The sequence below is a fragment of the Myotis yumanensis genome, unplaced genomic scaffold (assembly GCF_028538775.1).
Source record: "Myotis yumanensis isolate MYYU_CA2020_CCGP unplaced genomic scaffold, mMyoYum1.0.hap1 SCAF_23, whole genome shotgun sequence".
Classification (NCBI taxonomy): domain Eukaryota; kingdom Metazoa; phylum Chordata; class Mammalia; order Chiroptera; family Vespertilionidae; genus Myotis; species Myotis yumanensis.
In genome coordinates, this window is record NW_027223774.1 from 11,667,577 (window position 1) to 11,679,262 (window position 11,686).

The 11,686-nt window shown below is 50.1% G+C and overlaps 1 protein-coding gene across 1 annotated transcript in view; it reads right to left on the minus strand.

Moving 5' to 3' along the window:
• The window catches only part of HIF3A (hypoxia inducible factor 3 subunit alpha), a 33,856-nt gene that overhangs the window by 15,782 nt on the left and 6,388 nt on the right, over positions 1–11,686 (minus strand). The window contains 7 exon segments of the mRNA XM_070402576.1: positions 3,050–3,154; positions 4,320–4,510; positions 5,927–6,045; positions 10,369–10,448; positions 10,450–10,517; positions 10,685–10,791; positions 10,989–11,089. Coding sequence (XP_070258677.1) covers positions 3,050–3,154; positions 4,320–4,510; positions 5,927–6,045; positions 10,369–10,448; positions 10,450–10,517; positions 10,685–10,791; positions 10,989–11,089 — 771 coding nt within the window.

Sequence of the window (11,686 nt, forward strand, 5' to 3'; positions counted from 1 at the left end):
GCTCAGCTGGATAGAGCGTCAACCTGCGGACTGAAGGGACCCAGGTTTGATTTTGGTCAAGGGCACATGCCTGGGTTGCAGGCTCGATCCTCAGTGGGGGCGTGCAGGAGGCAGCCGATCAATGATTCTCTCTCATCATTGATGTTTCTAGCTCTCTCTCCCTCTCCCTTCCTCTCTGAAATCAATAAAAACAGATTTTAAAAAAAGGAAAGAAAGAAAGGTTAAACATAAAGGAGCTGGGACTTGACAATCTTGAAAATTCTCAATCTCCCTGCATACTGAAGCATTAACTTTACCCAAAAAGAGGTTGGGCCTTTGACCTGGCTCCCAGGAGGTAACATAGAAACCAATGGAATTTCCTGAGTGATAGGCGTGTCTTTGCTGTTCATGGTCGGCCCCTTGGGCCATGCCTGATAGTTTATGCCAGTGGTCGGCAAACTCATTAGTCAGCAGAGCCAAATATCAACAGTACTTCTTCAAAACAGACTCGCCCAGGCCGAAAACTGACTTCTGCGCATGGGCCACAAAGTTTCAATCGCACTGTACGTGCGCGCCCACACGTGGTATTTTGTGGAAGAGCCACACTCAAGGGGCCAAAGAGCCGAGCCGCAGTTTGCCAACCACTGGTTTATGCTAACAAGATGACTCAGGGTGAGTAAGGGCTGGCTATGTCAGAAAGGTCAATCATGTGAGTAGAGGGTTGGGGTTCGGGCCGTGTGAAATCAGCCTGACCTCCAAGGAAAGTGTGTGTCTTGGGGGAGGAAGAGATGGTGATCAAGTTCAGGTACATGGGCAGTAACTCAACCAGTCATGCCTGCAAAACCTTAAAAGCTTGAGTGAGCTTCCTTGAGTGTCAATACTCTGTGTGTGAGTGTCACACTTCAATGTCAGGAGGGTTACACCTCCCTGGACATGAAAGCTTTGCATTTGGGACCCCCCCCCCCCCCAGTCCTAGGTTCCACCCTATGCATCTCGTCCTTTGGTTATAATACCTTTTTTCTGTAATACAACTGTAATAATAAGTATTGCACTTTCCTAAGTTCTATGCCTCGTTCTAGAAAAACATTGAACTTGAGGGAGTCTGTGGGAATCTCTGAATTTTAATCCAGATAGTGTGAAGTGAGGGTGGCGCCGAGGACCCCTGAACTTGGGCAGACTTGGTAGTCTGGAGGACTGTGTCTTTCACCTTGGGTTTAGCTGCCTCTGGGAACTCCCAGGATGGCAAATGATGCTGCAATTAAGAAATGGCCTCTGAGCAAAGACGGGCGCTCTCAGAAAAGCATGGTCTAAAGATGAAGCCAGGGTGTGACTATAACATGCCTTTTACACCCTCAGAGAGATCAAAGGTGGCGCCTAGCAGTATCCTTCAGACTCAGACAAAAGATTCTAGAGTTTAGGGATGTGCCTCATAGATTTTCCCAAACAATAGGGCTTCTACTCAACTTCAGGGCTCTGTCACTCGGCCGTCTCAGCAGCAGTGCAAGGTAGACAAGGTTCTATCTCAATGAAATCTGTGGGTGTGACTTTAATGGTGTGAACTCCCAAAGAAATTCACATAAGACCCATGACAAATGTCTAAGAGGATTATATGGGTAGAAACATTGCCAGTTTGGACTGAAAGGGACAGAAATGGAACAAAATGAAAAGAGACCTTTGGACCACCAAAGTCCGCTCAGCAGGAAGCCAGGTGTGAAAACCGCTCAGCTGCAGCACATGTTGCATTTTATGAAAAAGGAAGGATGATGACAGTGAGGAGCCCAAAGCCCAGAAGGCCGGGCCAACCACAACGAAGAAAAACTAGCAAGTAGTAGGAATGAGTTCTGATCTAGAAACTGCCGTTATTTGCCTAACTGTATTTCAAAACTGCTGTGGACCAGTGGCACCTGTGTGTTTGAATGGGAGTGCATAGCAGTTATTCCATGCCTCTCCCACAGCTGTATGTTGGGTATGTGGGTGGCAGATAACTTGTCTCTTCAGCTCACAGGCCAACAGATGGAGATAGGAGCTTCCCTGCAACCAGACCTGACTTAAGCGAGGACATTCTGGAATGGAAGCCGATGCTGGGATGGGAAGTGACTTTGTAATGGAGCCCCGATGATCCTCGTATTTTGGTTTTCACCCTTGAATGTGGTTGCCTTTCACATTGTACTAGGGTTGGTCTACATTACAGAAAAATGTTGTTTTGTCACTTCTAAGATTAAGTTAGAAAAGACAGCATCTTCGGTCTTGGGCTCACCCTGTCTTGGATTATTTGCCGTGGGGAAATCCAGCTGCCGTGGTGTGAGGACACAAAGGCAGCCTCTGGAGAGGCCCACAGGTCAGGAATGAGGCCTCCAGCCAGAGCTAGTGAGGGACTGAGTCCTGCCATCAACCATGTGCCTGCGTTTGGAAGTGGGTCCTCTATATCCCCAGGTGACTGCCGCCTTGACTGAGAGCTTGACTTCAGCCTCATAAGACACTCTGAGCAAAAACCACCCAGCTAAGCAGCTCCCAGATTCCTGATTCTCAGAAACTGTGTGACATCATGCATGTGAGTTGTTTTAAGGCGCTGAGTTTTGGGGTAATTTGTTATATAGAAATAGATAATTAATACATCATGCCACTATCATTGATCTATCCACTCAATAATTCAAACATTCTCCACCCATCATCCATCCAATGAACCAAAGGTCTTTCCCAGTGGTCGGCAAACCGCAGCTTGCGAGCCACATGCGGCTCTTTGGCCCCTTGAGTGTGGCTCTTCCACAAAATACCGACTTCTGCTCATGGGCCACGAAGTTTCAATCGCACTGTACGTGCGTGCCCGCACGTGGTATTTTGTGGAAGAGCCACACTGAAGGGGCCAAAGAGCCACATGTGGCTCGAGAGCCGAGGTTTGCTGACCACGGTTTTATCCAAACATCTGTCTAAACATCACCCATCCATCTATCCACCACCACCCACCTAATGAATACAATGGTCTGTCCATCTATCCACCCACGCATCCCTTCAACCATCCCACTACCTTTCTTTGAAGCCCAGATATGTCAGCCCCCACGCCTGCCCTTACCTGAGCTATGGCTAGATCTGTCTCCACTGCCTCAAGGTCTCTCCCAGAGCCCAAGGCTTTGTGTGCATTCTCCATGTCCACAGGTGGCTCATCTGGGAGATCAGCCTGTGAGGAGACAGAGTAGAGACATCCCTTGAGCCTGGGCGGTGTCAACAGTGAGACAGTCTAGAGCAGTGGTTCTCAACCTTCTGGCCCTTTAAATACAGTTCCTCCTGTTGTGGCCCAACCATAAAATTACTTCCGTTGCTACTTCATCACTGTCATGTTGCTTCTGTTATGAATCCTAATGTGCATATCTGATATGCAGGATGGTCTTAGGCGACCCCTGTGAAAGGGTCGTTCGACCGCCAAAGGGGTCGCGACCCACAGGTTGAGAACCGCTGGTCTAGACCTTTGAGCTCAGGAGTAGAAGGGAGGGTCAAATCTCAAACAGCTGGACACCAAGAGGGTCAAATAGCAAATGCAAATGAGGTCTGAACCTGGGTGTTCAAAGAGTGTCGGGAACAGGTCAACAGGAAAAACATCAAAGGTTTGAAAGACCAGAGCCCGAGGCCAAGACAGGCAGGCCCTCTGGGGTTTAAGGTCTTGGAGTCTAGGGTGGGGTGTGTGTGTGTGTGTGTGTGTGTAACCATGCAGAAGTACTGCTATCCCAAGGATGAAGAGTGAGGTCAAAAGGTCATAACCTAGTTTTGTGGTGGAGAGAAGATATTTGGGGGAATAGGGTCGGGATGAGGAAAGTCAATACGGACCCCTGAGTTAAAGGTCAGACTGCCTGGACTCTTATGTAAAAACAGCAACCGCTGTGGTCTATTGAGCACCTACTAGGCGTCAGGTTCCTACTAAGGTCTTCCCATGAACCCTCACAATAACCAATGAGGTGGCTATTTGCCATTATTCAAACCTTACAGGCGAAGAAACAGGTCCCACTTGTCTGGGGTAACACAGCTGGTAAGTGGCAGATTCAGGGTTTGAATGCAGAGTCGTGTAATTTAAGACATTAGACGTTCTTGAGTCTTTGAAGTCAAAGTTCAGAGAGCCTGGTGCTTTGTCACAAGCCAGGAGGGGGCCACCCACGCCAATCCCAACACACCCCAGGTTTCGGTCCAGATCACAGTTGAACAATCTGGAATCTACGTCTTCAGGAAGCCCCGGGACCCATGTCATCCCAACCTTCCCACTACACAGATGGAGAAACTGAGGCCCAGCAAGGTTCAAGTCAAAGAACAAAGCAGCCCGGATCCTCAGGGCTCCAGTGCTAGGGACTGCTTACCGGAAGGGGGCTCGGGGGGCGCCGTGTGGCTGGGGGTGCGCTGGGGGTGGCAGCTACCGAGGTCCCATCTAGGATAGGTGCCAGGAGGCGGCGGAGATCAGGGCTACAGAAGTGGCGGGGGTCAGCGGCCAGGGTGGCCTCGCTCAGGGCAGGGGGGTGCAGGAAGGCCAGGATCCGGGGACCAGAGACGTCTGCAGGGCACACGGAGATGGGGAGGACACAGGATGGTACCCAGGGCTGAGGGGCGGAGTCCTCCCCGCCAACCCCAGGGAGCATAGCTGACATCTTCAACCACCAATCAGGGTGGACACCGTTCACAGCGCTGGGGAGCTGGGTCCTGGGGAACCCTTGCTGGGCCAGGTGCCTTCCCTTTGGTCACGGGGCAACGTGGGGTGAGGGGGCGGGGGCACACAGGAGGCCCGAGAGAGTAGCAATTGCCCAGTGGTGGGGAAATACTCGAATATTTAAAATCGATATGGCTGGACCCAATTTTCCAACAGCACCGAGCAGCATTCGGCCACTTGGCTCTGGAGGGAAAAGACTGGCCCAAGGCCCTCAAAAAGGTTCTAAAGTCGCCGTAGGTCAAGACACCGCCCGAGCCAGTTCTGAGCCAGAAAAGGAAAGGAGACTGTGGACCCCACACCACACCCAGGCGCATGGACTGCCAGCAACAGCTTGGAGCAGGTGAGGCCTTGAAGAATAAACAGAGAGGGCAGCTCATCCCAGGCTGGGGGCACATGGGCCGGGGAGAAGGAAGAGGTAGAAAGGAACCAGATTTGGGAGGGTCACGATGACTGGAAGCCAAAGAGCAGTAAGCGGGAGGCGGGAAGTGAAGGGCGGGCGCAATGGGGAGCCACAGCAGGTTCCAGAGCAGAGAGCACAAGACTGAAGCCATCATGCCAGGGCCACGGGAAAAGAGGGAGGACAGGAGAGAGGAGAGCTTTCTAGGCAGAGGAAACGGCATGTGCAAAGGCCCTGAGGCACGAAAGGGGCTGGCGCGGTTGGTCTGAGAGCACCGCAGGAGCTGGCGTGGTCTTAAGGCAGCGGTTCTCAACCCGTGGGTCGCGACCCCTTTGGCGGTCGAACGACCCTTTCACAGGGGTCGCCTAAGACCATCCTGCATATCAGATATTTACATTACGATTCATAACAGTAGCAACAGCCCTAACCGGTTTGGCTCAGTGGATAGAGCTTCGGCCTGCAGACTCAAGGGTCCTGGGTTCGGACCCTTGGTTGCGGGCACATCCCCAGTGGGGAGTGTGCAGGAGGCAGCTGATCAATGTTTCTCTCTCATCGATGTTTCTAACTCTCTATCCCTCTCCCTTCCTTTCTGTAAAAAATCAATAAAATATATTTTTTTAAAAAAGCAACAGTAGCAACATGACAGTTATGAAGTAGCAACGAAAATAATTTTATGGTTGGGTCACAACATGAGGAACTGTATTTTAAGGGCCAGAAGGTTGAGAACCACTGTCTTAAGGTAAGAAAAGGAAGGAGGCAGGAGGCAGGCCACACGGGGTGAACCGTGTTAAGGTGTTAAGGTGCTTGGGCTTTCTCCTAAGCATCCCGGGGACACAACCCCTCCCAGCCCCAGCCCCGCCCCATACCGAGGCTGGCCCGAGGGTTGGGGGTGTCCTTCTGAGAGGGGGTGGCCCGCTGCATGGGTCTGCGAGAACGTCGCTCCGTTTGCTCCAGGGACAGCACCACTCCGGTCTCTTCCACCCGGCTGGGTACAGGGCAGAAAGGGGAGGGGGAATCAGGGAGGGTCCTCGGCCCGGCCCAGGCAGCCCCCTCGGATGGTGTCCTGTCTTAGGGGGCAATCCCACCGGGGGCAGGTGGGCATCGTGCAGGAAATAACTGGCCACATTGACTTGTTTCTGGATTTAAGGATTTGGTTGGTCTGGAATGCTTTTTATTATAATAGCATTTACAAGAAAGTTGAGTGTGTCTTCCCCAGCTCCCTCTGTGGAAGGAAAGACAGAAAAAAGAGTTGGCATTTAGTACAGCTTGGGTAGAGAGAGGAGGCCGAGGCGGGTGGGGAACTGAGGGGCAGGACGGGGAAAGGAAAAGGTATAAAAATGAAATACCCTCTTTATAGATATTTATTCATAAACATTCATTAAAAGGAATTCAGGAAGAATATATATTTAACATTCCTATGTTACCAAATATGAAGAATTGATAGGGATCTATTTTAACGAGTAAGATTTTAGTTACGAAGATTCTATTCATAGACGTTCCAGGGAATGGCTTTATAAATACATCCTTCTCACGTCCCCCGCGCCTCCCCTCCCCGCAGTCTCTAGCTGTAGAGACCATCCAAATGTTCCTGAGCAAACTGGCTTCTGGAGAAATGGTCTGTGGCGGAGGACCAGGCCCCTCATTTGCATCTCATTTGCATGACGCCGTCCAGGACAGAACGTGGGTGGTCCTCCTGCCAGCTCTTCGAGAAGCTACGATCCTTTCCCACCCTTACCAAACCCCTTCTGGGCTGGAAACATCCCATTTAGGCTGCACCAGAGCCACCCACCCCTTTGAAAAGCACAAGCATACACAGTACACAGGCACACACACTCGGAGCACACAGGCTCCACCAACACCCATATACGCCCATGGATATACAAGGACCGATGCGTGCACGTGTTCCATACACTCAGGCTGACACACGGAGTTGACGCGTTCGTTCGTTCCACAAACATTTCCTAGACCAGTGATGGCGAACCTAGGACACGCGTGTCAGAGGTGACACGCGAACTCATTTTTTTTCTCTGTTAAATGGCATTTAAATATATAAAAACAAATATCAAAAATATACGTCTTTGTTTTACGATGGCTGCAGATATCAAAAAATGTCTCTATGTGACACGGCACCAGAGTTAAGTTAGGGTTTTTCAAAATGCTGACACGCCGAGCTCAAAAGGTTCGCCATCACTGGCCTAGACAATCAGTCCTGCTTAGTAGCGACGAGCAAGGGCTCTGCAGCCAGGATGGCCTGGGTTCCAATCCCAGCTCTGCCACTTAGGAGCTGTGTGACCTTGAGCATGTGGCTGAACCTCTCTGGGCCTCTGTTTCCTCCTCTATAAAGACGGAATAATAATGGTACCTTCTCCCCAGGTTGCTAAGAGGCTGAAATGAGTTAATATATGTACAAGGGGAAGGGAGTAGACTTCACAAAGTGTAAGCAACAACAACCACAGTCTCGCACTATACAATAGGTACACAGCACTGAGGGTGATGAATACCACATGCTCCTTAATTCACTGTTACTACGTAAACTCCTCTCATTCCTCACCCATTTTCTGCCGAGTAAAACCGAAATCTCCAGGCCTGCTCTTTGCTTAGAGTGCAAAAAAGTGGAAAGCCCAGGGCCCGGCCATAAAAAAGCGAATCTTCGTAATGAATAAAAGGAGTTTCCAGGAGAGATGGAGGCAGGTCCCTTCTCTTTCAATGTCTGTAAGTTATTCAAAGATTCTGATTTGAAAAGGTGTTGAATCGAGAACATTTAAAAGATGATCAGTTTGTTTTTGTGTGCAATATAAAGACATGTACGAATACTCCTGTTACCAACTTCTATTTTCGAATAGAATCTCTCCTTGATCAAAAAGACCTGGGAAAGCCCTGGCTGGTTTCGCTCAGTGGATAGAGCATCAGACTATGGACTGAAGGGTCCCGGATTCGATTCTGGTCAAGGGCACTTGCCCCGGTTGCAGGCTCAATCCCCAGTAGGGGACCTGTAGGAGGCAGCCGATCAATGATTCGCTCTCATCATTGATGTTTCTATCTCTCTCTCCCTCTCTCTTCCGCTCTGAAACCAATAAAAATACATATTAAAAAAAAAAAAAAGACCTGGGAAAATTCCTAAGACTTCAGAAATCGGTGCCATGTCCCAGAAGGTTATCATCAAGGAAAAACTGTCATTCTTACCCGGCTGGAGTGGCTCAGTGACTGAGTGTTGACCTATGAGCCAGGAGGGCACATGCCTCAGGGTTGCAGGCTCAATCCCCAGTGTGGGGCGTGCAGGAGGCAGCCGATCCATGATCTCTCATTATTGGTGTTTCTATCTCTCTCCCTCTCCCTTCCTCTCTGAAATCAATAAAATATATTTAAAAAAGAAAAGAAAAGCTGTCATTGTTTTTGTCTTATGTGATTAACTAGAGGGCCCAGTGCACAAAATTCGTGCACAGGTAGGGTCCGTAGAAGCTGCCAGTTGCCAGCTGGGGCCTCCCTTCCCCTGGCTGCCTGCTGCCGCAGGCCAGGGTGGGGCCGGCTGGAGGGAGGAGGGAGGGGCCATGGGCAGTTGGCTGGCTGGCTTTGCCCCCTGGTCCAACTCCCAGTTGAGGGGACAATTTGCATATTAGGCTTTTATTATATAGGATGTGCTGTCTTCGTTACCATGTTGTTATGGTTCTACTAGTCATATACACCACCACATAAATCTTAAATGCATTATGCTGCCTGGTGGGTGTGGCTCAGTGGTTGAGCATCGGCCTATGAACCAGGAGGTCACAGTTTGATTTGCAGTTCTGGTCAGGGCACATGCCTGGGTTTCAGGCTCGATCTTGTGCAACTTCTAAGATGCACAACGGGGGAGGGGTAAGGTTTACTATTACACTTCCATTAGAATGGCTAAAATTAAAACCAAGCAAGGCTCTGACCAGGGGTGGCTCAGTTGGTTGAGCATTGTCCTGTGCACTGAAAGTTTGCCAGTTCGTTCCCAGTCAGGGCATATGCTCAGGTTTCAGGTTCGGTCCCTGGTCTGGGTGCATATGGGAGGCAACCAATCAATGTTTCTCTCTCCCTCCCCCTTCCTCTTTCTTTCAAATCAATAAAAACATATTTTCATATTTTAAAAGAAAATTAATTAAACCAAACAAGACAAAAAGAGCCCATACAAAATGCTGTCGAGGATACAACTGGAACCCTTCTACACTGCTGATGGGATGGGTGCAAAATGGTAAGCCGCTTTGGAAAAACAGTTGGGTGGTTTCTTACAAAGTTAAATATACACTGACCACATGACCCATTCATTCCACTCCCAGGTGTTTACCGAAGGGAACTGAAAACATATGGTTTCACAAAGTCTTGTGTGAGAATGTTTACAGTAGCTTTTTTCATAGTCACCCAAAATAGGAAACAGCCCAAGTATCCTCCGACTGGTGAATGGATAAACAGACTGGGGTCCATTCAGGTTCAAACCACAGATGACTAGTCAGCATTAAAAAGGAACTAGTCATATACTCCACCAACATAAATCTTAAATGCATTATGCTGCCTGGTGGGTGTGGCTCAGTGGTTGAGCATCAGCCTATGAACCAGGAGGTCACAGTTTGATTTGCAGTTCTGGTCAGGGCACATGCCCGGGTTTCAGGCTCGATCCCCACCCGGGGCATGCAGGAGGGCAGGCGATTGATGACGTTTCTCTCTGGTTCTCCCTCCCCCTTCCTCTCTGAAATCAATGAAAATATATTTTAAAAATACATTATGCTAAGTCAAAGATGTTTCCCTCTTGCCAATGATTAGACTGAAAAGATTACATATTGTAGAATTCCATGTACGTGACATTCTGAGAAAGGCAAAATTCTAGGGTCAGAGAACAGATCAGTGGTTGCCAGGGATTAGGGGTGGGGTGGGGTTCACTGTGAGAGAATTTTTTGTGGCGATGATTGTGGTAATGGTTACACAATTCCATGCATTTGTCAAAACTCATAGAACCATATACCCCAAAGAATGAGTGTTCTAAATGTAAAAGACACCTCAATTTTTTAAAAAAAGCAAAACAAGTCCCCATGAATCTACTAGATTTCTTATTTAAACTTGAATATAGTCCTTTTAATTTAAAAGAATGGCATATGTACTTATGACATTCATATGCACACAGACTTCTGTGTGTGTTCAGTCGCACATGTTCCATATACTGGTACATGTATGTGTATACACGCTCACACATGTGTACACAATATACAGCCACACTTGTGCACACACACACACACACACACACATACACACACACCTGTTCACACACACACAGACCAGACCCAGGTGCACTCACCTGATCAGGAAGTGGACGCAGACGATACTCTCAGACTGGGGGCCCCGGCCCCCTGACACCACTGTGGCCTGGGTCTGGGTTCCACAGGTAGCCACCACTCCGTGCCAGGAAGCGATACCGCCCGGTTACTGCCTGTCCCTTGCTCAGCACTGGGGAGGGGGACGGGAGGACTCAGGGCCACAGCACGGGCAACTGGGGAGAGAAGGCTCAGGGGGTTCGGTAGGAGGAGCCAGGGAGGACCGGGTTCCTTGGGGAGCGGGGGAGCTAGCTGGTATTGGCAGGCTCAGGCCCAGGGAAACAGAACCCGAACACATACAGGTGTGGATGCTCTGGCCGACGGCATCAGAGTCCAGCGCGTGGATGTACTCGTAAGCAGAACAGCCAATCAGGTCATCGGGGCTGTAGCCAGCGACGTCAGCAATCCTGGGGCGGGGACAGTGGAGCCTGGTCAGTTCAACCAACCGGCTGAGGGAAGGGGCAGGGGACCCAGGGACCAAGCCAGCAAGACAGACAGAGTCAGGCTTGTCACGCAGAGAAGGGGAGAGAGAAGGAATAGAGAAAGAGGGGTGTGGCAGGCTGCCCATGCTCATTCCTGAACCTGGGAATGTGTGGGCTCACGCGGTATAAGGGCCTTTGCAGGTGCGGTGCAGGTAAGGGTCTTGAGATGCAGGGGGTTAGCAGGGATGATCTGGGTGGACCCGATGTAGTCACAGGGGCTCTTCTAAGAGGGATGCAGGCGATCAGAGTGAGCGTAGACGGGATGGTGGAGGAAGAGGTTGGCGTGATGTGCTTTGAGGATGGAATGCAGGGCGTCCTCAGAAGCCGGGGGGGGGGGGGGGGGGGGGGGGGGGGGGGGAAGGCGAGGAGGCAGACTCCTCCCTGGAGCTCCAGTAGGAACACGGCCCTTGATTTTAGCCCCAAGAGACTCATGTGAGACTTCTCGCCTCCAGAACTCGAGAGAAGGCATTTGTGTTGTTTGGAGACACTGCATTTGTGGGTAACGTTACAGCAGCCACAGGAAACGAGTATGGGGGCGGGGGGTGGGGGAGGAAGGGTGGAAATGGGACAAGCAGAGCAAAGAAAAGGGAAAAAAAAGAATGTGAAAGAAATAGGAAGGAAGAAAGTCACAAAAAGAAAGATGAGAAAGAATGAATAGAAAGCCCTAACCGGTTTGGCTCAGTGGATAGAGCATCGGCCTGCGGACTGAAGGGTCCCAGGTTTGATTCTGGTCAAGGGCATGTACCTTGGTTGCGGGGCACATCCCCTGTGAGGAGTGTGCAGGAGGCAGCTGATGGATGTTTCTCTCTCATCGATGTTT